At 46.3% G+C, this 25,739-nt stretch overlaps 1 protein-coding gene across 9 annotated transcripts in view; it reads right to left on the minus strand.

Annotated features, from left to right (window-relative positions):
• STXBP5 (syntaxin binding protein 5) overlaps positions 1-25,739 on the minus strand; it is a 282,257-nt gene that overhangs the window by 75,233 nt on the left and 181,285 nt on the right. For all 9 annotated transcript variants that reach the window (XR_013621432.1, XR_013621431.1, XM_078768412.1 and 6 more), the window contains exon 9: positions 23,134-23,212. Coding sequence is in view for 7 of the 9 variants with exons in the window: in XM_078768412.1 (XP_078624538.1) it covers positions 23,134-23,212 (79 nt within the window). In the remaining 2 variants the exon portion in view is untranslated. The remainder of the gene's footprint in view (positions 1-23,133; positions 23,213-25,739) is intronic.

Below are 25,739 nucleotides of genomic sequence, written 5' to 3' on the forward strand. Positions count from 1 at the left end.
GCGGTCGTTTGCCGCTGCGGCAAGGCCTACTCGTCCTCCTCAACCTTGGCCTCTTACTCGTCCCTTCGCTCCTGCCTGGCATGGCTCTAAGGTACTCCGCCGCAAGGCTTCTTCTGCTCAATACTCACTCCACCCCATCATGCATCTCTGCAATCAAATACCACGGACTCCTGCGACGACCCAGATACATTCATAGAGGCTCTGGTCGTAAGTTTGTTTATTTACAAACAGGTCACTTCATTCCCGTACTCTGGTCGGCTCAGCGCACTCCCACTCATCGTCCCAGCGCACCTGGTCACAGCAACGCACATGATCGCACCTCCTGTCTGCAAACCCTGGCTAAATCACCTGAGTTCATCCCCACCGTACAAACAAACATGAAGCTCACCCTGTTCAATACCCGGTCCCTCAACAACAAAAGCCTCATCCTGAACGACTACATTCTGGATAATAAACTGGACTTTCTCTGTCTCACTGAAACCTGGCAACAACCACTGGACTACTTCTCACTCAAACTCACTACACCCAATGGATATTCTTACATCAATAAACCACGCTCGGAGGGCCGAGGTGGTGGAATTGCCGTAATTCACCGACATGACATCAAGACCAGCCTCATCTCCATCTCATCTGCTCCATCATTTGAACACCTGGCTTTTAAACTCTCTGGTCACACGCAGTCAGTCATGGCTGTCGTCTACCGCCTTCCCAAACCACACCCATCATTCCTGTCTGACTTCTCCTACTTTCTGACCCAGCTCTGTTCCTTCTCCTCCTCGGTGATTTCAATATCCACATGGACTCCACTGACTCCACAATAACCACTGACTTCACTGATTTACTCACCTGCTTTAACCTCACTCAGCATGTCAACTTTCCTCACCATAACCGTGGTCACATTCTGGACCTTGTCTGCTCTACTGGATTAATTTTGCAGCATCTCTCTGGCTCCGACCTCACCCTCTCTGACCACTTAGCCATCACTATGACCATCAACATCCCCACCCCAGCACCAAGGCATTATCGCACTATCAACTTCCGTAAGCTAAACGCTCTTTCACCGACCTCATTCTCATCCACCGTCTCTGAAAAAATGTCCACTTCTCCCTTCGTTGACCTCCACACCCCTTCTGACCTCACTGACTACTACAACCACACTCTCTCCTCCTGCCTTGACCAGCTTGCGCCTATAAAAACCAAAACAGTTTCTTTCACCCACTCTGCTCCCTGGTTTACCCCTGAACTCCGCCTGATGAAAACTCGTGCTCACCAACTTGAAAGACTCCGCAATAAAACAGGTCTCACAATTCACTCCCAAGCCTACAAGGACCACCTGCAGCACTACAAAGATGCCCTCTCCCGCGCCCGCTCTGCCTACTACTCTCAAATTATCCACTCTGGCTCTCGAAACCCAAAAGCACTCTTCTCTACAATAAACAAACTCCTCAGCCCCCTGAACACCACCACCCAGTCATTCACAGTAGAAAACTGCATCTCCTTCCTTTCATTCTTCCAAAGCAAAATTGACAACATCTACAACAGCTTAACCACCACCGCACCCGCTCCCCCTCAAACCACCTGCCCCCCCTTATCCTGCCAACCCCTGTCTCAGTTCTCCCCAGTCTCCCCTACTGACCTCTCTGAACTCCTCATAGGAATGAAAACTGCCACCTGCACTCTTGACCCCATCCCCTCCAGCTTTGTCAAGGCCTCCCTTCCTGCTCTCTCTCCACTTATCACTGCAACAATAAACTCCTCCCTGTCTTCAGGCATCGTCCCACCATCCCTCAAAATTGCTGCTGTTACCCCCATTCTGAAAAAACCTGGACTCAACCCTGACACCCTAAACAACTTCAGACCCACTCCAACCTACCCTTTCTGTCAAAAGTTTTGGAACATGCTGCAGCCACTCAACTCAAACATCACCTCTCTGCCAATAACCTGGATGAAACATTCCAATCCGGATTCCGCTCCAACCACAGTACTGAAACTGCTCTCCTCAAAATCACCAACGACCTTCTCCTCTCCTCTGACGCCGGCAACCTCAACATTCTCATCCTCCTCGACCTCAGCGCCGCCTTTGACACCATCAATCACACCATCCTCCTCACCCGACTTGAAACGACCTTTAACATTACCGGCACTGCCCTCTCTTGGATCAAATCATACCTCTCTGACAGACGCCAGTTCATCTCCATCAATAACTGCAAATCCCCCACTGCTCCCCTCCCCCAAGGTGTCCCCAAGGTTCAGTTATTGGCCCCCTCCTCTTCATCCTGTACCTGTCCCCACTTGGTCACTTAATCCACCATCATGGTCTCCAATTCCACTGCTTCGCCGATGACATCCAGCTTTTCATCTCCACCAAGTCCATCTCCACCGCCACCCACTCTATCCTGACAAACTGCATCACTGAAATAAAATCCTGGCTTCAAATCAACTTCCTCAAACTTAACTATGATAAATCTGAAATAATCATCATTGGCCCAAAAACGCTCACCAAATCCACCCATAACTTTGCCCTCAACATCGACGGTTTCCCAGTATCCACCTCCCCTCACATCCGGAATCTTGGTATCATCTTTGACCAAACACTCTCCTTCGACAAATACACTAAACACATCACAAAGACAGCCTTCTTTCACCTGAAAAACATCGCCCGTCTCCATCCATCCCTCTCCTCCACGGCTGCAGAAACCCTCATCCACGCCATCATCACCTCCCGTCTGGACTACTGCAACAGCCTCCTCTTTGGTTCACCCTCAATAATCATCAATAAACTACAATACATTCAGAACTCCGCTGCCCGTCTACTCACCCATTCCCGGACCCGTGACCACATCACCCCCATCCTTTATAAGCTTCACTGGCTCCCCATCACCCAGAGAATTCAGGACAAAATCCTCCTCTTGACCTACAAAGCCCTCCATAACCTGGCCCCATCCTACCTGACTGACCTCCTCTCCAGACACACTCCCACCCGCAACCTCCGCTCTGCTGGTACCAACCTCCTAACCCCCCCCCCCCCTCCTGGGGGGACAGGGTCTTCTCCATCGCTGCTCACACCCTCTGGAACTCACTACCTCACACCATCAGAGACTCCTCCTCACTCACCACATTCAAAACATCACTCAAGACCCACCTGTTCAACACTGCATTCAACATTTAACCCACAGCATTTAACCCCTGACTATCTCTTCTCCTTCTCCTTCCTTTTGCTTTGATTATTTACCTATTGATTTTTGTCTTTTTGCACTTGTTTTTTGTACTCTGTCAAAGCGCCTTTGGGCTTCTTGAAAAGCGCTATATAAAATAAATGTATTTGTAGTGAAATTATACCAAGGTGAACCCAGGGTGTGCTCGCTTCAAAAGGGGCGTCTATAAGACTCGGGACTACCGGGGCGCACGTACACTCCAGCGGCACTCACTGTGACATAGTCCTGTAGTTTGAATGGTATGTACGCCCCTATATGCTGCGCTGATTGTTCTCTTTATTGGAATCGACCATTGCCCATGAAATACTCTGATTTTAATGCCTGTTGCATGAATGTATTTTTACAGGATGTTACTTCAGATCTAAATGATATTAAACCTACCCAGAGGTCAAGTCGTGTCTGAGCTTGATTTTCACGACATTTAATATCATTTAGATCGCCGGAATGGCTGACCACAAGATGATCGTGGTACCGATTCTCGGAGCCGACTCTCAAGCTGAGGGATCGGGATCGGAGTTCACTCATTGGCTCAAAACGCTGGAGAATTACTTTGCTGCTCACGAAACAGAGCCCACCGCTGCGATGAAGCTGTCCGTGTTACAGTCGAAGGTCCATCACTCCGTTTTCCGGAGCATTGCTCGATTCGAGACGTACGCTACGGCACTGGCCGAGCTGAAGCGCCTATACGTAAAAACACGGAGCGCTGTGCACGGCCGGCATCAACTCTCCCAGCGGCGACAACAACCATCTGAATCGGTCGATCGCTACGCGCAGGAGTTGCGCTACCAGTTGGCGGACTGCGTGCAGGACGTACGGACCCACAAGCAAGTGCAGGACGACTTGCTCCGAGATGCTTTCATCTCCGGAATTAATTCTGGAGTCTTGAGGCTCCGACTCTTGGAGGTCGCGGAGCTGACATTCACGGAGGCCCTACGGCTGGCACGCGTCTACACAGATGCCAGAGAACAATCCACCGCTTATGATCACCCACGAGTCGTGGCGGGGACCTCGCAACTCGCGCGACCGGAGAGGGGTACCGCCGAGGATATGGCGGAGGACCCGACCACCACGGCCGAGTCTCCCGGTGCTTCTGAAGCGGACTCCGCTTCCGGCCTAACTGCTGCCGCCGCTGCCCGGCCACGGCCTGACCGGTATGCAAAATGTTATTTTTGTGGGAATCGGCAGCACCCTCGATCTGAATGCCCGGCTCGGGAGGCCACATGCCACCTGTGCTCCACCAAGGGCCATTTTGCAAAGGTCTGCAGGAAGGCCGCTCGGGCCACGCGTCCCCGCGCGACCTTGAATGGGCGCATCGCGGAGCCAACGGATCGAGCGCCGGACGGGGCGCCTCACTCGGCTTTGATGAGCCGCCCTCCTTCTCGCGGGCCTCTGGCTGCACGCCCGACCTTGGTGAGATACACCGGGCCGCCGAAACAAATGGCGCGAACGCGACCGGCCACAGCGCGACCGACCTTGACTGGCGTTCGAACGCCTACTTCAAACAAGCGACATGCTCCTGCTTTGGAAACTCCTCTCGATGTGCAGCAAACGCAGCACGTGACTCGAGCCCCATCTGACGGCGGCTCTTACGAATTACATGCATCCACTTTGGCATATGAATCTGCAGACGGCAGCGATCCTTCTCACGTGACTCGAGCGCCATCTGACGCCGGCTCTTACGAATTACATGCACCCACTTTGGCATATGAATCTGCAGACGGCAGAGATCCTTCTCACGTGCCTCGAGCGCCATCTGGCGGCGGCTCTTACGACCTACACACACCCACTCTGGCAAATGAAACGGCTGATGAGCCAACTATGCCCTTATCATGGGGTTTCTCCCCGGGCTGCCCGAATGACCGGCAAACTGCAGCCGGCGTGGGAACGACCTCTGACAGTGGGCATTACGACTTCAAAGCTCCTGCTGAGGCCCAACCTGCCGACGCTGCCCGAAGGATTGCAGCCGGCGTGGGATCCACCCGCGAGGCGCGATCTTCTCGCCCGGCCGGTACAATACCTGCCGGGTCTGCCGGCCTTGCGCAGGCCATCATTCCGCTCACGGTCGCGGGCGTTTTTGCGCAAGCTTTGATTGACACGGGGTCTACGGATAGTTTTATCGATCAGCGACTAGTGCATCAACATGGGTGGCTAGTTCTCGGGACAACCCGCCGGATCTTCATGGCCTCTCAGGGACTTCGGTTGAGCACAAAAGGGGTGTGTCGATTGAAACTTGTGATAAAGGGACGCACGTTCCCGGACGTGTATCTCATGGTATTACCTGCGTTATGTGCTGACGTTCTGTTAGGACTTGATTTCCTTAAGCGGCATGGACGTTTGGAAATAGACTTCGGTGGGCCGGACACGCTTGCTGTGTGCGCCCTCGCTCAAATGGACATGGAGCCTCTCTCGCTGTTCCCCAACCTGACCACTGATTGTACCCCTGTAGCCGTCAAATCGCGGCGCTACTCTCGCGCAGACGCGCAATTCATTGCGGAGGAAACGGCCCTGCTCTTAAAGGACGGTATTATAGAACCCAGTAGGTCACCGTGGCGGGCCCAAGTCTTAGTGTTGTGGAGTGAGGCCCACCGCCGGCGCATGGTAATCGACTATTCGCAGACGATTAATCGTTTTACACAGCTGGATGCCTACCCCTTACCGGGGATGGACGCCCTGGTACGCCAGGTGGCCCTGTATTCCGTTTATAGCACTCTCGATCTGCGTAGTGCGTATCATCAGGTCCCCATCTCTAGGGCTGATCGCGTCTTTACAGCCTTTGAATCGGGTCAGCGGTTGTACCAGTTCACCCGACTCCCTTTTGGGGTAACTAACGGAGTCGCTTGCTTTCAGAGGGCTATGGATGACCTCGTTGCGAAGGAGAACTTGACCGATGTCTTTGTCTATCTGGACAATCTTACGGTTTGTGGGTATGACCAGGAGCATCACGACGCTAATCTGAAACGCTTCCTCGAGGTCGCGCGGAAATATCGCCTAACCATGAATGCGGCTAAATGCCATTACTCTCTACGCACGGTAGACCTTTTGGGGTACACCGTGACCCATGGCTCTGTCTCTCCGGATAAGGAGCGTCTGCGCCCTTTGCTCGATATGGCTCCGCCTAGCGATCGGGCTTCGCTGAAACGCGCTCTTGGGCTGTTCGCCCACTATTCAAAGTGGGTGCAAAATTTATCCGTGAAGCTCCGCCCCCTCGTGGCCTGCGACACATTCGCCATGGGCCCGGCCGCCGTGGCGGCCTTCGAGGGCCTTAAAGCCGACATCGCTGGCGCCGCTGTCGCGACGATTGACGAGAGTGCCTCTTTCATTTTGGAGAGTGATGCCTCAGATCATGCGATAGCGGCGACACTCTCCCAAGGGGGACGCCCTGTGGCTTTCTTCTCGCGGACTCTCACCTCCGCCGAGCGGAGGCATTCGTCTGTCGAAAAGGAAGCGTACGCGATCGTCGAATCAATTCGGCGATGGCGGCCGTATCTGCTTGGGCGGTGTTTCCAAATCGTCACGGACCAACAAAGCGTTGCGTTTATGTACGACACCTTACATGCTCAGCGCATTAAGAATGAGAAAATCACCCGTTGGCGTATCGAACTCGCCGACTTCTGCTACACCATCAAATACCGCCCGGGGAAGGATAACCTGGTCGCCGACGCCTTATCGAGGCCGGCCACTTGCGCGGGGGTTGTCACTTTGGAGGGGCTGCGCACTTTGCACGGCACTATGTGTCATCCCGGGGTAAAGCGTTTCGCGCATTTTGTGCGCGAGGGAAATCTGCCGTACTCGCTTGAGGACATCCGCCGCATCTGCCGTGATTGCGCGATCTGTGCGGAACTCAAACCGCGTTTTTACAACCCTCCTATGGGGACGCTCCTTAGGGCTACTAGACCGTGGGAGCGCTTGGCGATGGACTTCAAAGGGCCGCTGCCAATGTCGAGCAACTCTCGCTATCTGCTCACTATCGTCGATGAGTATTCACGATTCCCCTTTGCTTACACGTGCGGGGATATGTCGGCCGCCACGGTTATTCGGTGCCTGCAGAATTTGTTTTCTATGTTCGGGTATCCGGCCTACGTGCATACCGATCGGGGTGCGGTGTTCCTGTCCCAGGAGGTGAGGGGCTACTTGCTCCAGCATAATGTCGCTTCGAGCTACACCACCCCATACCGGCGCCAAGCGAATGGGCAGATCGAACGCTTTAATGGGATTATATGGCGGGCCGTCATGCTAAGCCTTCGGACCCTCGGCCGAGGCCTCGATAAATGGGCGTGGTCGCTATCTGCCGCTCTAAACTCGATCCGGGCTCTCCTATGTACTGCCACCAACCAGACTCCTCACGAGCGACTGTTCCACCACCCTAGAAGCTCCGGCAGTATCCAATCTTTACCCAGCTGGCTCGCTGAACCGGGGCCCGCCTATCTCAAACGAGCGGTTCGCGCTAGCAAGTACGACCCCCTTGTTGACAAGGTGCAAGTCCTCCAGGCTAATCCCGAGCATGCTCGCGTGTTAACGGCGGACGACCGCGAGTCTACTGTCTCTGTACGCCATCTCGCCCCATGTGGGGACGACGACAGGGATATCGACGAACCCGTCTACGAGTCTATGGACTCTACTGAAGCTTCCCCTATGGAACTACCACCGCTACTTCCGTCGTTCCCCACTCCCGTGCCCGAAGGCGCTGGGGCGCCCTCTCCGACACCCACCTCCGGCGGCTATTCCGACGCGGGGGACTCCGGGCTTGGAGACGCCGTACCCGGTCGATTCCGAACACGAACTGGCAGGGAAGTTCACCGCCCCGACCGCTACGGGTGGACCGACTGACGTGGATTGACGTGACCCATTCGATTATTGCTGACGCTTGCTTGCAACCTGCCGATGCGGCGGTATAGTTCTAACGGCGGGGAGAATGTAGTGAAATTATACCAAGGTGAACCCAGGGTGTGCTCGCTTCAAAAGGGGCGTCTATAAGACCCGGGACTACCGGGGCGCACGTACACTCCAGCGGCACTCACTGTGACATAGTCCTGTAGTTTGAATGGTATGTACGCCCCTATATGCTGCGCTGATTGTTCTCTTTATTGGAATCGACCATTGCCCATGAAATACTCTGATTTTAATGCCTGTTGCATGAATGTATTTTTACAGGATGTTACTTCAGATCTAAATGATATTAAACCTACCCAGAGGTCAAGTCGTGTCTGAGCTTGATTTTCACGACAGTATTATTATTATTATTATTATTATAACCCGAAAATGACACGAATGCAGGCCTGTGGCCTTCGAGGCCACGCATAAATGATGTACTACTATGTCATGTCATTATTTTCTTGATATGAGCCTTATTATATGCTCCGATAACTTGGTTACAAATAATTCAGTGACAAAAATATGAAAATTTAAAAACTTTACACGAATACATTTGTGAGGCCTCCGAGGCCCAATGGCTGCATATGTATAGGATTTTTGACAGTTGTGGACATCTACATTCTAAATAAAAGGATTAGTGAATCATGTTTTTTGAGCAAATACTCCTCCATGAGACTCAACTTTTAAGAGAAAAAAAAGTTGAAAAACCAAGAACAAAAAAGTTTTTCCAAAAAAAAAAAAGAAAAAGAAAAAGATTCATTACTTGTATGGGATTCTTCCAACTAATAGGATCAATGATTCACATTTTCTGAGCAAATACACATCCATGAGCATCGACTTGGATTGATAAAGGATATGAAAGAAATAAAATCGATAAAAAATAAAAAAAACAAAACAAAACAAAACCACACGAATACATCCGTTGGGCCTCCGAGGCCCAATGGCTGCGTTTATGTAGGATTGTTGATGCCTGCATCTAAGAGTAAAAAAAAAAGCGCCCATCTCGATGGGACAAAAATTGTGACCTTGATTTTGTGACCCCCAAGTTCGAACTGTTGAAGTGAAGCTCGTAAAAGAGCAACATGAAAAGAAAACAACTCAAATTTCAAAAACAAGAATCTGGGATGGCTGGATAGCTGAGAAGGTATGCATGCCCACTCATGTTTGTGTCATCTCGACCGGGTTCAAATGTCGACCCAGCTCTAATGTCACCATAATATTTATAATGCAGGGCGAGGCATCATCGCCTGTGCTGCCCATGAGACCGACGCTAAGTCGTTTGAGACATGAGGCATCACTAGTCGTTGGTGGACGTTAAAGATCCCATGGTGTATTTCGTGAAGAGTTGTCACGTTATCACCAGCATCCTCAACCAATTACAAATCCTTGCTCTGAGTGATGGAGTAATGATCTCTCCAAGGTTGGTTCGAGCTTTGAAACGTTTCTTGGCTTGTCATGAACGCCCCAAAGCTCTGTCAAGAGTACGGTTATTAAAGCAGAATTTTCCCTGCTATCATCTATTCAAAATCTTTCACATGATATTCTTATGTAAATTTCCCACCATTTCCAATGGAAGATGCTATATTCTCGCATTTAACATATCTGGCTGCGAAAAGCGCGTGAGGTTCGTTACGCAGCCAACTCAAGAGTTCTTCGACAAAAATGGGTCTGAAATTCACAAGACATCGTTTGATCCCTGGGTAGGTTTTTTTTTTCTTTCAACCGTTTAAGACCGTTTCGTTGAAAAATTGAGCGTACACCTGCATTGAAATGTTCATTATTCAAAGGAGATTTTTTCCTTGAAGAATAAATCATCTTGTTAGCAAATTGAGATAAAACAAACCACTCCTGACAAGTAACGTGCACCACAGGGTTTTCTGTGCCACTGATGACACGGTAAATCATATGTGAAATCATAATGCAGAAGAAGAAGCATTCCGATCAAAAATGATGCAAACAAGAGAGGTGAGGTGGGAGAGGGGAGGATGGAATAAAGCAGAAAAAATATAGATATATATTGAAAACTGGAACTCAAAATGGGAAGTGGAAAGTCAGTAGAAACGTCAGCGAGTCCAGGCGGTGGACGTGTCAGTGAAAACGTTCAACAGATTTAGAAATGATGTCCTGCAAACTAGGCAAATTAATGCCGTCGTACATATTGGAGAGAAACAATTATCTTGTAACATCCTCATCTTTGATGTCATATGCAAAAAACACAAGGTTCTCACCGGGTAAATTTGAGATGGGTGGAGATCAAACAATACAATGAACGTTCTTGTTCCAAGCACCCAGCAATTGTGAGGCATATACAGAAAGACAAATTATTTTAGGTATGCAAAGCTACAGATCCTCATCCACAAGGCAGTGTATAATGTAACATGTTTCACTTAGGTACATTATATATATATACACGACATGATACACCACACTTGGTACATTATTTCACAATGAAACTTGGTACATGGTTTATCATAATAAAGCCATGTACCAAGTATCAGTTGAATACGTTATAGCGTAAGGGAAAACATCTGGAAAACTGACCCATGCAAAATACAGTCACGTGAAAAAGTAAGTACACCCCATGTAAAGGTTTGACTTTTTCAATATATTTCAACATACAGCTATTTGATCTTCATTTCAACAATATTGATAGATAAAGGTGATATAATATAACAAATATCATGAAACTTTTACATTGTGTAGTCCATTGTATAATTTAAATAAACATAAATGCAAATTTCACATGTGGAAAAAGTAAGTACACCCTTGGCTCTAATCGGTGGTATTGCCCCCTTTGGCAGAAACAACCTCAAGTAGGCGTTTCTTATAACTGTCTACCAGTCTCTGACATCGACCGGAAGAAACTTTTGCCTACTCCTCCATGCAGAATTCTTTCAGTTGTGCGATGTTTGAGGGATTTTCTTGCATGCACAGCTCTTTTCAAATCCCCCCAAAACATCTCGATAGGATTTAGATCCGGGCTTTGACTTAGCCATTCCAGAACCCTCCATTTCTTTCTTTTCAGCCATTCCTTGGTGGATTTACTGGTATGTTTAGGGTCATTGTCATGTTGCAAGGTCCACCTTCGGTTGAGCTTCAACTTTCTGACAGATGGCCTCACATTATCATCAAGCACCCTCTGGTACAATGAAGAATTCATAGTGGATTCTATGATGGTGAGCTGCCCAGGCCCTGATGTAGCAAAGCTGCCCCAAACCATAATATTTCCACCATCATGCTTTACAGTTGGTATCAGGTTCTTGTGGTCAAATGCTGTCTTTGGTTTTCGCCAAACATGTCTTCTGGTACTGTGGCCAAATAGCTCTACCTTTGACACATCTGTCCAGAGCATATTGTTTCAGAAGTGCTGGTCTTTGCCGAGGTGTTCATTGGCAAACTTTAGTCTTGCCCTGATGTTCTTTCTGGACAGCAAAGGTTTCCTCCTGGCACACCTCCCATGTAGATCAAATTTGTGCAGCCTCTTTCTAATGGTAGACTCATGCACTTTGACATCAACAGTGGCAAGAGCTACCTGTAGGTCCCGTGATGACATTCTGGGGTTCTTCGAGACTTCTTTCAGCATCTTGCGGTCTGCTCTCGGGCTGAACTTGCTGGAGCGGTCTGGCCTGAACAAGTTGGCAGTTGTTTGGAATCTTCCCCACTTGTAGATGATCTTCCGGACAGTCGAATGATTGATTTCAAATTGTTTGGAGATCTTTTAAAATCCTTACCCAGACTCGTAGGCATCCATAACCTTCTTTCTGAAGGCCTCAGAGAGCTCTTTTGATCTAGGCATGGTGACGCCGCACACTTCAACAACAAAGAGCAAACCAAACTAAATGTCTGAGGTTTAAATAAGACAGGTTCCTCCAAGATCCTCTCTAATGATGTTCGAATCATTTGCACCTGAGCTGGTGCACCTGATTCTAATTTTAGGTATTTGAAGTGGTGATAAATGTAGGGGTGCACTTACTTTTTCCACATGCGAAATTTGCATTTATATTTATTTAAATTATACAATGGACTACAAAATGTAAATGTTTCATGATATTTGTTATATTATATCACCTTTATCCATCAATATTGTTGAAATGAAGATCAAATAGCTGTATGTTGAAATATGTTGAAAAAGTCAAAACTTTACATGGGGTGTACTTACTTTTTCATGTGACTGTATGTGATATTTTCAAAGTCCAAACAGGGCATAGCTCCGTGAAAAATTGGCGAAATGCCCCAAAACTCAAACGTGTTCCGTAACTTAACATAACAAAGCCATGCACCAAGTTTCAGTTGAATATGTTGAAGGGTACGGGGAAAACTTCTGGAAAACAACAGGTGAGAAGGACAGATGGATGGGAGGGAAAACAGACGGAGGGCAAATCTATAGTCCGCTCTGGTGAAACCATTGGGGGACTAATAACTACGAGTCAATCCATTTTGGGGGCTGGTGAGTTATGGAAAGGTTGATATGAGCAGCAAGCATGGTCTTAGGCTCCAAATCAAATTAATGCTTCCAATAAACACCAAGTTTGAATGAAATTTGACATTTTCTTATTCGTCAGTCAGTGGGTCCAAACATGATAATTAAAAGGCAAAACAAATTTCACAGACTATATAAATTTTTATAAAATGATTTGAAATCAGAATACAAAAATAATTATTTTATTGCTCTGCTGTAAGCCTGAAAATTTTACATTTTCTTCGCAATTAAATAATTAAAATGAAAATAACCAAAAAGTTTTTCTGTATCGTTCAGATTTCTGCCTTGGCTATTCTTATCATTTATCTCGTGTTTCGAGAACACAAAATTCCTCAACCTCTAAAAGGTGGTTTATACAGTATATACAGTGCATTCAGAAAGTATTCAGACCCCTTCCCTTTTTACACATTTTGTTATGTTGCAGCCTTATGCTGAAATCGTTTAAATTCATTTTTTTCCCTCATCAATCTACACTCAATACCCCATAATGACAAAGAGAAAACAGGATTTTAGAAAGTTTTGCAAATTTATTAAAAAGAAAAAACTGAAATATCACATTGACATAAGTATTCAGACCCTTTGCTATGACTTATGACACTTGAAATTTAGCTCAGGAGCCTCCCATTTCTCTTGATAATCTTTGAGATGTTTCTACACCTTGATTGGAGTCCACCCGTGGTAAATTCATTTGATTGGACATGATTTGGAAAGGCACACACTTGTCTCTATAAGGTCTCACAGCTGACAATGCTTATCAGAGCAAAAACCAAGCCATGAGGTCGAATGAACTGCCTGCAGAGCTCAGAGACAGGAGTGTGTCGAGGCACAAATCTGGGGAAGCCCACAAAAATTTTTTTGCTGCATTGAAGGTTCCCAAGAGCACAGTGGCCTCCATAATTCTTAAATGGAAGAAGTTTGGAACAACCAGGACTCTTCCAAGAGCTGGCCGCCGGCCAAACTGAGCAATCGGGGGAGCAGGGCCTTGGTAAGAGAGGTGACCAAGAACCCGATGGTCACTGGCTGAGCTCCAGAGATCCTGTGTGGAGATGGGAGAAACTTCCAGAAGGACAGCCATGACTGCAACACTCCACCGATCTGGGCTTTATGGCAGAGTGGCCAGACGGAAGCCTCTCCTCAGTGAAAGACACATGAAAGCCCACAGAATTTTGTTTCTCACAGTCTGAGAGTCCTTTAGGTGCTTTTTTCAAACTCCAAACGGGCTTTCTTTTGATATATATTGATATATAGAAAAGAAAGTTTTTGTTTGTTTGTTTGTTTTTTGTTTGTCTGCACGCGCTAATCGCCTGAACGGTGAAAGATAGGAGGAAACCTCTGAAACAAAAAATGTCGGGACGGGCCCCGGAAGGTTATAGGCTAGGTGGCGAGGCCGGTCGAGGCCGCCTCGGCCAGGCTGGGTCCATTTCGCAATTAAAAGCTGAATTATAGTAGTCAATCTTCTACGACCGTGATTAAAAGCTGAATTATAGTAGTATATTCATTAAAAAATAACCCGGGCAATGCCGGGTGCATTCGGCTGGTCTTCTATATATATATAAAAGAAAGTTTTTGTTTGTTACTTGCCGGAAAAGATTCCGGCAAGTATGTTGATCGGTTGGTTTGTCTGTCTGTCGGTCTGTCTGTCTGTCTGTCTGTCTGTCTGTCTGTCTGTCTGTCTGTCTGTTTGTCTGTTTGTCTGTTTGTTCGCAGTACTATGTCTACACCATTGCACGTAGAATCGCCAAACTTTACACACATATTTGTCTTGCCCTGGAATAGACTGTGCCCAATTATGAACTCTCTCGGCCCAAAGCCTCCATTATGACGTCATAATTTGATAATTCGACAAGTACAAAACTTCATCCGATCAAGATGCAATTTCTTGAGCGCCACGTCGGCATAAACTGGTGGAGAGAAAAAAATTGATATGATGACGTCATCGGTCACGTGGTTTGGCCGCCATCTTGGAAAATCCGAAAAACTTTGCACCTCTATATCTCCGAAAGTGTTGAATCGAAAAAATTGAGACCGCTCATTGTAAAGAACTCTCCATGGGGAATAAAATATGTTATTGATGATGTCATAGTGCCTCCATTATGACGTCATAATTCGACAAGTACAAAACTTCATCCGATGAAGATGAAATTTCTTGAGCGCCATGTCGGCATAAACTGGTGGAGAAAAAAATATATATGATGACGTCATCGGTCATGTGGTTCGGCCGCCATCTTAGAAAAACCGAAAAACTTTGCCCCTCTATATCTCCGAAAGTGCTGAATAGAAAGAATCGAGACATGGCTCATTGTAAAGAACTCTCCATGGGGAATAAAATATGTTAATGATGATGTCATAGGTGCGTCCATTATGATGTCATAATTCGACAAGTACAAAACTTCATCTGATGAAGATGAAATTTCTTGAGCATAATCGAGGAATAAATTAGTTTAGAAAACAAATGATGATGACGTCATCGGTTACGTGGTTCGGCCGCCATATTTGTCCAAAATGGCCGATAAATAAGTGTATTCCGGCAAGTCCTCGGTCTCTGACCGATTTTTCATTTGTTTGTTTGTTTGTCTGCACCCGCTAATCTCCTGAACGGTGAAAGATAGGAGGAAACCATTAAAACAAAAAATGTCGGGAAAGGGCCCCGGGAAGGTTATAGGCTCGGTGGCGAGGCCGGTCGAGGCCATTTCGGCCGGGCTGGGCCCATTTTGCAATTAAAAGCTGTGCTGAATTATAGTAGTCAATCTTCTACGGCCACGAGTAAAAGCTGAATTATAGTAGTAAATTCATTCATAAAGAACCAAAAATGTCGGGACGGCCCCGGGAAGGTTATAGACGAGGTGGCGAGGCAGGTCGAGGCCGCCTCGGCCGGGCTCGGCCCATTTCGCAATTAAAAGTTGAGCTGAATTACAGTTGTCAATCTTCTATGGCCGTGAGTAAAAGCTGCATTATAGTGGTAAATTCATTCAAAAAGAACACAGGCGTTCGGCTAGTGTATACATATACATTTATATATATATATATATATATATATATATATATATATATATATATATATATATATATATATATATATATATATATATATATATATATATATATACATACATACATACATACATATATATATATATATAAACACACACACACACACACACACACACACACGCACGCACGCACGCACACACACACACACACACACACACACACACACACACACACACACACACACACACACACACACGGAAATTATTGTTCACTGCTTCTATATATTGTTTTGAAGGTATGATGATACGTTTCAGGCTGCACTGGCTGCGAACGCATGCTGTGATAATGGTGGTTACCAGGACTGCAGTTTACTTTACATGTGCATGCACCACTTGTGTCAGAAACACGTATTGCCCATTGTGCCATGCCAGCTCATGTACAGTCACGTGGAAAAGTAAGTACACCCCATGTAAAGTTTTGACTTTTTCAACATATTTCAACATACAGCAATTTTTTTTTTGTTTTTTGTATACAAGATCGAGGCTCGTGTAAGAGCTAACGTTAATCACAAAAAAACATAAACGGACACATAAACCATATAATAAAGGGAGTGTGAGACAAGATGGGGAGAGAGAGGGAAGCACACCACGACAACAGTCGAGAACAGGGACATCGGGAGATCTGTGGGAGGGAGAGGGCTTGGGGGGGAGGGAGAGGGCTTGGGGGAGGAGGCATCGGAAGGGGGGGGGGGTGGTGGGAGAGGTTAAAAAAACACATGGACACTGCAAGGACTTCCAGGACAGAAGTCGGTATTTCAAAAAAGTGGATCTGGGGTGAATTAACAGGGGTAGAAAAGATCAAGGTTTTGGATGGGGGAAGATAAGAGATGGTGGTGAAAAGCTGTTTTAAAGACCTGGAGGGAGGAGTGAGATTATTTTTTTTTTTTTTTTTTTTTTGGATGCAGAGTCGAGGCTCGTGAAAGAGCTAACATTTATCAAACAAACAAATCAAACAAACAAGCAAACAAAGTATATAAAAAGGGGAGCGGTCGACAAGATGGGGAGAGAAGGGGAGGAAGCACACAAACACAACATTTGAGAGCAGGGACATCGGGAGATGTGTGGGAGGCAGAGGGCCTGGGGGGAGGCAGGATAGGTTTAAAACGCAAGGACGCCAAGGACTTCCAGGAAAGAAGTCAAAAGTCACCTCAAAAAAGTGGATTTGGGGTGAAATTAGCAGGGGTAGAAAAGATCAAGGTTTTGGATTGGGGAAGATAAGAGATGGTGGTGAACAGCCGTTTTAAAGACCTGGAGGGAGGAGTGGGATTGAAGAGAGTGAGGGAGTTTGTTCCAGAGGCGGGAGAAAAGAGGAATGAAGGAGTGAAGGTGAGCAGAGAGTCTTGATTTTGGCCGTTTAACCATAAGAGGGTTGCAGGCAGATCTTGTGCGACCTGCAGGAATATTTGGGGGACAGAGCCCAGAGAGAGCTGGGGGAGCAAGGCCGGAGAGGAGTCGGTAGAAGACGGAAAGACCACCAACCTGCCTGCGGTGATTAAGTGAAAGGCCCTCGGAGATAGCGTCATCGTGGGAGATTCCAATGATTCTGAACGCTTTGGTTTCAACAGCGTGAAGACGAGCTAGGTGTGAGGCAGGAGCACCAGCCCAGAGGGGAGAGCAGTTAGGCCTCAAGCTGAGGCCTGTAATAGTGCCAAAAAAATGAGTTTCGTTCCGAACTCGTGGGACTACGATTTCTATGCATTTTTAAATTGTATATAACATGCCTGACCTTGTGTTAAAAGTTTAACTCTGAAATCCTGCCAGTTTCCGTGAACGACCACATCAAACTAGGTCATGTAGAGTCAAAAAGGCGTTTTTTTTAGCTCCGGTGCCGACTTTGCGGCGTGGTATCTCCATCAGTACATATAATTCAGCCGAGGAATTTTTGCTAGGCACAGACCTCCCATGGTTCTGTGGCCCTGTCAGTTTTGAAGGCTCTTACTTACGCACGCATCATACAGCGGAAATGTAAAAAATGTACTTTTGTCGTACGTACCTACTGTAAAATTCAATGAATTTCTCCGAAATTAACCCAAAATATTTTCGAAACCATCAGAGATATCCTCTCGAAAATGGGTAAGCTTGGCATATGGAAGGGATACTGCTTATTGATGACGTTTCGTGGTTGTCTGGAAAACCGGATGAAGGGGGCGACACTAAAAATGCCTCCAGATGCATATGGGGACCGCATGATGACCAGGGATAGCATAGTGAATGTAGAGTAGGGAAGCTTGGTATTATGGTCGGCGGTATGAATCCGATGAATACATGATAATCCATTGATACAATAAGTATCAATCCATAGATAATAATAACGCACACACCTGAATTAAATTGCATGATAGTTTATTTACCGTCGTGTCAATACGCAAAGATACAGGCTTCGACGTATGCGAAAATTCTGAATGTCCACGGGCTCAAGTAGCACAAATCCTCTTAAAATTTCAAGGCAATCGGATGAAAATTGAGGATTTTAGAAATTCGACAACGTTGGTGAACTTTGGCCTATGTTGACCTATTGACCTTTTGATCCCAAAAACAATAAGCTTCTTGCTTATGATCAACTCTACCATTTGGTGAAATTTGGTGAAGATCGGTTGAAAATTGTGACCTGTAGGCGCCTGACTGACAGACAGACAAACAAACAGACAGAATAACGCACAAGATCAAGCAATATACTTGAAAAATCTCAGGTATAATTAATCAGCAATTATTTAGCTCAGGTAGAACAGCAAGGTGATCGTGAGTATTTTATTATTAAAATTAGTATACAGTGCACGTGTTTATGCCTCCGCAGGACGATTGTCCGTCCGGTTGTCCGTCCGTAACAGACTTTCGTTTCCAGAATAACCGCTTATGGGATTGGCTTATTGGTATGCACTGTAATAATTGGTATGATAACAAAATTGGTATGAACTGTAATGCAAAGATGAACTGGTTCGATTTTGGGTTGAAAAGGTCAAAGGGACCATGGTCATGTGACCTTTAATTTAAAATCTTGGTTACCACAACTTGTGGACGAGAGAAGGGATTTCAATCAAACTTGACAGTAAATATCGCGGATGCTTCTTCATGGTGGTCGAACCCTTCCCCCTCCTCCCCCCAATGCAATTCGGGGGCAAAATCTTCCCCATTTGGTCCTGCTGCCCGGATTCGTCAGGTCAGCGCTTTATTAGGGTCAGAGTGCCGATGGGTCCCCGTGGACCGTCCCTTTCCCTCTTGTCCCGGTTTCTCTCTTTCTCCAACTCTGACGTGGCTCTGACTTCGTGAAGGTGGGTCACACCATCCTCGATGTGGGGGATCTTTGGGTCGTTTCTGGGAGATCGATCCGCTGTCTTTGTGTCACGGGCTTGTTCGAGAGAACTGTCCGAAGTGATACAACAACCAAATTTGACACCACAATGGCCTGCTGTGCAAAGATGGACAGATTACATTTTTGGGTGTAACAGGACATGTGCCCTTTGAAAATATTTTTGCAGATCATAACTCGAGTTTGAAACATCTGAGGTTTTACCTCTGTCATGTGACCTTCAATCGAGATCAAACGTAAACAGTGGGTTGACATCGAACGCAGGCGGACGCATATCCAATATCACCCACCGATGCAGACATTGTACAACAGAGCTCGTTTCGTCCCACCCTGCACAATAACTTGGGGTATAATTAGCAGTGTAGGTAGATCCTAGACTCGTGGAGGTAGATCCTAGACTCGTGGAGGTAGATCCTAGACTCGTGGAGGTGTATCCTAGACTCGTGGAGGTGTATCCTAGACTCGTGGAGGTGTATCCTAGACTCGTGGGGGTAGATCCTAGACTTGTGGAGGTAGATCCTAGACCCGTGGAGGTAGATCCTAGACTCGTGGAGGTAGATCCTAGACCCGTGTAGAGCCTAGACTCGTGGAGGTAGATCCTAGACTCGTGGAGGTAGATCCTAGACTCGTGGAGGTAGATCCTAGACTCGTGGAGGTGTATCGTAGACTCGTGGAGGTGTATCGTAGACTCGTGGAGGTGTATAGTAGACTCGTGGAGGTAGATCCTAGACTCGTGGAGGTGTATCATAGACTCGTGGAGGTAGATCCTAGACTCGTGGAGGTAGATCGTAGACTCGTGGAGGTGTATCGTAGACTCGTGGAGGTGTATCGTAGACTCGTGGAGGTGTATCGTAGACTCGTGGAGGTGTATCGTAGACTCGTGGAGGTAGATCCTAGACTCGTGGAGGTGTATCGTAGACTCGTGGAGGTAGATCCTAGACTCGTGGAGGTGTATCATAGACTCGTGGTGTATCATAGACTCGTGGAGGTAGATCCTAGACTCGTGGAGGTGTATCATAGACTCATGGAGGTGTTGGTGAACTCGACGTTGACCAGATGCTGGTCTCTGTTGGCAAGATTTTGACACTCACCATCCAATTGCAGCCACGTCTGCAGGCATTCACGATATTTACTCCATCTAAGAGGCGTAAACGGCGAAGTTATGTCATTCACGACGTGTTCAAAGTGCATGAAGCACTTTAAACGCGATTTTCCCGAGGCCATGACTAAACATTCAGCGCGACATGGGCGCCGCCATTTTGTATGTCGTGTGACCCAAGCAAGTGTTCCGATAGGCCTAGATTCAAAATTAGTGCCTTCGATGCAAGACAAAGTAGTGCGACATAAACGCGTGAAAAACTTTCAAACTGGCAGGATTTGTTCGTTAAACTTTTTGTATGTGCTACAACTCGGCACGTACTCAGATTACCAGTGCTTATTTTTTAGTCTCTCTGACCTCGGAACGGGATTGAACGATACACGGTGTCAGCTTGAGGCCTAAGTACTCCATTGAGCTGCGGATGAAAGCCTTGTATGTGGTGAGGAGCTCAGGTGTGCCAAGGAAGGACTTCGCACGACGGAGGATGCCCAGTCAGCGACTGGCTTTGGAGGCCAGCTTGGAAATGTGGTATTTGATCTTCATTTCAACAATATTGATAGATAAAGGTGATATAATAAAACAAATATCATGAAACATTTACATTTTGTCGTCCATTGTATAATTTAAATAAACATAAATGCAAATTTCGCATGTGGAAAAAGTAAGTACACCCCGACATTTATCACTACTTCAAACACCTAAAATTAGAATCAGGTGTACCAGCTCAGGTGCAAATGATTAGAACATCGTTAGAGAGGATCTTGGAGGAATCTGTCTATTTAAACCTCAGACATTTAGTTTGGTTTGCTCTTTGTTGTTGAAGTGTGCGGCGTCACCATGCCTCGATCAAAAGAGCTCTCTGAGGCCTTCAGAAAGAAGGTGACAGATGCCTACGAGTCTGGGAAGGGATTTAAAAAGATCTCCAAACAATTTGAAATCAATCATTCGACTGTCCGGAAGATCATCTACAAGTGGAGAAGATTCCAAACAACTGCCAACTTGTTCAGGCCAGGCCACCCCAGCAAGTTCAGCCCGAGAGCAGACCGCAAGATGCTGAAAAGTCTCTAAGAACCCCAGAATGTCATCACGGGACCTACAGGAAGCTCTTGCCACTGTTGATGTCAAAATTCACGAGTCTGCCATTAGAAAGAGGCTGCACAAATTTGATCTACATGGGAGGTGTGCCAGGAGGAAACCTTTGCTGTCCAGAAAGAACATCAGGGCAAGACTAAAGTTTGCCAATGAACACCTAGGCAAAGACCAGCACTTCTGGAACAACGTGCTCTGGACAGATGAGTCAAAGGTAGAGCTATTTGGCCACAGTACCAGAAGACATGTTTGGCGAAAACCAAAGACAGCATTTGACCACAAGAACCTGATACCAACTGTAAAGCATGGTGGTGTAAATATTATGGTTTTGGGCAGCTTTGCTGCATCAGGGCCTGGGCAGCTCACCATCATAGAATCCACTATGAATTCTTCATTGTACCAGAGGGTGCTTGAGGACAATGTGAGGCCATCTGTCGGAAAGTTGAAGCTCAACCGAAGGTGTACCTTGCAACATGACAATGAGCCTAAACATACCAGTAAATCCACCAAGGAATGGCTGAAAAGAAAGAAATGGAGGGTTCTGGAATAGCCAAGTCAAAGCCTGGATCTAAATCCCATCGAGATGTTGTGGGGGGATTTGAAACGAGCTGTGCATGCAAGAAACCCCTCAAACATCGCACAGCTGAAAGAATTCTGCATGGAGGAGTGGGCAAAAATTTCTCCCAGTCGATGTCAGAGACTGGTCGACAGTTATAAGAAACGCCTACTTGAGGTTGTTTCTGCCAAAGGGGGCAAAACCACCTATTAGAGCCAAGGGTGTACTTACTTTTACCACATGCGAAATTTGCATTTATGTTTCTTTAAATTATACAATGGACTACAAAATGTAAATGTTTCATGATATTTGTTATATTATATCACCTTTATCTATCAATATTGTTGAAATGAAGATCAAATAGCTGTATGTTGAAATATGTTGAAAAAGTCAAAACTTTACATGTGGTGTACTTACTTTTTCATGTGACTGTACGTCTTTAGATTACGATAATATTCAAAGGCAAAGTAGATCAACATGCAAGACACGTATGGGATAACCACCTTTAGGTGTATGCTTACCACCTTTAGGGTTTAAGACACGTATGGGATGCTGTACAAAAATCTATCGAGTCTTATGGACCCAGTAACACGAACCACCTTTGCTGTTTCAGACCTTCCCGATGGCGGTGGGTTAGTCACAGTAAGTAATCATCATAAAATGCGATGGCATTGGGTGTGTGAGATTGAACTGCTGGTAAAAAGCAGAATAGCAATTCACATGGTTCCCGTCCCAAATCCACATCATGTGATGGTGATGCTGAAGATGAAGATTTGTTGGACAACAATGACGACAGCAATCTCAATGAAGATGAAGACATCAATGAAAGACATTGGGATGAAATTGGTGACGATTGTTGAAGCTTCCTAAATATATGTTGATGGTAGCAATGATGAATGAATGTACCTGGTTTGCAATTTGAATGAATGAAAATACATTTTTCAGAAAAACAACAACAACAATTGAGTATTAATGTAATCCTTCATTGAACTTTTGTTGTTAAAAATCTCTTCGTGCACACGTACAGTGAATCCATTTTTGGTGAAAATTCACTATCATTTGTATTACCCTTGCCTTATTATGGTAATCTGTCCACAGTGCCCTCGCACTGTGTCATGTTGGCCTTGGTGCCCTGCCAGGTGTCTCTCTAAAATGTTTACCTCAAGGCCAAACTGGCTATGCTCTCAAAACCGTGAGTTTCGTGCCCTGGTGATAATATCCTGACATGCGCATGCTCATTCCTCCTTATTAATAAACTCGTTTTCCTTCCCAAATAAATATTTAGTGCATGTTCAAGCCCGGTTCTGTATCAAAAGAACACCATAATGGCATCATTACGGTGTAACAACAGTCATGCAGACAGGTAGAACATGCACAATTAAAACAGTATGGAGCATTTCATGACAAAAGTTTACATTAGTCATGGAAGAATAAAGAGTACAGTGACAAAATGAGGAAAACGCACCCAGATCGTGATGTCTTGTACTCCACTTTGAGGATAGGCTTGCATGGCTCAGGCTTTTTACCATCCTTTTGAGTCTTGGCTGTGACAGGAGGTATGGGAAGGAAGGAGACAGATTTTCAAGAGTCAGTGAGACATGGAGAACACTTGTCTAGCTCTTATTTAGTCCCTTTTTAAACCATCAACTGTTGGCAGGATAACCTAGAGGTACACACACTCTCCTTCGCCTGGTGTTGGCTTAACGGTTAAGGTGGCTCGCTTGATATCTTAGGGCCTTGGATTTGAGCCCTTGCCATTCCAATGAGTCAACACCAGGTGGGTTGACTCAGCCCGTCATCCTTCCAAGGTCGGCAAAATGAGTACCAGCTGACTAGTAATGGAAGCCATTGCATCAGCGGCACAAACGCAACCCCAGAACATGATGCAACCAGCAGCCACAAGCTAGCTGCACCTGAAAGCATCGCCACCACCACACACTCTCCTATAAGCTGTCTAGCCTGTGTTCGAATCCAGACCCACTTATAAACTGTTATCGTGGTGTTTCACGGGCAGGTTGATTCCTCAATGTGTGCCGCCCCAAGGATGGACGTTAAATTTGGCTGTCCCATTGGCTAGCATTTGTAGGTGGCCGTTAACGACCCCACGGTGTTCTTTGTGAAGAGCAGGCGAGCGATCACCGGCACCATGAACAAATTACAAAATTCATGTCATAACTACTAATGGGAAGGTAGTGGCCAACCACCCAGTGTGACCCTTGCTCAGGAAGCTGCTTCGGCGATATCGACGCTCTGCGAAAAGCATGGTACATGAGAGAGAGAGAGAGAGAGAGAGAGAGAGAGAGAGAGAGAGAGAGAGAGAGAGAGAGAGAGAGACAGAGACAGAGACAGAGACAGAGACAGAGACAGAGACAGAGAGAGAGAGAGAGAGAGAGAGAGAGAGAGAGAGACAGAGACAGAGAGAGAGAGAGAGAGAGAGAGAGAGAGAGAGAGAGAGACAGAGAGAGAGAGAGAGAGAGAGACAGAGAGAGAGAGAGAGAGAGAGAGAGAGAGACTGTTTCTTCCTTTTATTACAAGAGTACAAAAAATCAGTTATGTTCAGTCACAAAGAAACAAAACACAATAAAATGGTCTCAAGGAAAGGTTATTTTCAAATCATCATCATCAAGTGTGCATATGACATCATTAAAAACCCACTTTTCTTTAAAACATGTTAAATTCTTGTTCATTTTAAAAAACCGGTACTCTAGCTTTAGTCTTGCATTTACAAGAGCCTTAAGGGTGAGCAGTACATCACATGACGAGTCAGAAGCGTTTCCCATTTTTTTCTTCCTGGATTTATAAATTGCAAACTTGGCCTGGCCAATTAAAAAATTCATTAAAACCACATTCCTAAGGGAAGACGGTCCTAAAACACCATAAATAAAAACATTGTGATTGAAGAGGGAACCAAGCTTCACAAAGCGTTCCTGAAGGAATGTAAAAAGAGGTTGCAATCGTTCACACTCCAGGTATATATGCGGTAGGGTTTCAATGGATGCACAGAAAGGGCATAGATTAGAGTTAGCAGTAGAAAACCGGTTCAGTAAAACATTATAAGGTAAAATCCAGTGTACAAGTTTCCATTGAATATCTCCAACATACTTTGGAGTAGGCAAGAGATAAAAACTTCGCCAATTGGGGCAATTGGGTGGTATTGGGGGTAAAACATCCCGCCATCGAAGCCTCGGGTGCTCAGAAAATGTTTTTGCGTATAAAATTTTAACGTACGCGTTGTACAGAGTTTTCTTTGGAAAGGCGGGAAGGGATAATGCAGTATCATCAGGGCTGTTCAGGCCAGGGGACAGATTAAGTGGCGGGCTGAAAACTAGGAGTTTGGGGAAGTCACCCGCTGTTTCCTCGGGGGAAGGGCCAAGTTCCTCGCAGGTATTACGATACGTTGTGGATATCCCTTGAAGGAACCGAGAGATGATCCTGACAGATTTTATTCCGGTTTTTTGTGCCACAGCGGCAGCACTCAGCCGGCAGCTCCCAGACTCTGTCATGAGGTCTTTCACTCGCAGCAGCTTGGCATCAACAAAACGTTGAACGAGTCCCCTATTATTCAAGCTGTTTTCCAGGAAGGGGTTGTAGCATAGGGGCTCGTTCAACAACATTTCCATGTTGTATGTTGCCATTTCACGGGAAAAGGACAGGGCTTGCCAGGCGTTCATCACCCCTTGGTAAAAGGTGGGCAGCAAGGATGAATCGATTTGATGAGGGTTCATTAAGAAAAGTTCTCGGTCGTAACCCAGCTTGCATGTAAGCTGTAATATGCAGTTAGCCAGAGGCCTCCAGAGTAGGGCTTCATCTCCATATACAAGTTGGCGCACGATATGAAGCCGGAAGACCATAATCCGGCTGCGGATATCAATAAGACCTTGGCCACCTTCAGCGAGTGGCAAGTATGCCACGGGGGGTTGGAGCCAGTGTTTCCCGCTCCAGAAAAAGTCGACAATGCTCTTTTGCAGTGTAATAAGAAGGCTCCCAGGCGGTTGTAGGCATATCATCTTATGCCATAGCATAGAGGCGACAAGATTGTTAATGACGAGAGTTCTTCCGCGGTACGAAAGT

The sequence above is a fragment of the Myxine glutinosa genome, chromosome 14 (assembly GCF_964187855.1).
Source record: "Myxine glutinosa chromosome 14, kmMyxGlut1.1, whole genome shotgun sequence".
Classification (NCBI taxonomy): domain Eukaryota; kingdom Metazoa; phylum Chordata; class Myxini; order Myxiniformes; family Myxinidae; genus Myxine; species Myxine glutinosa.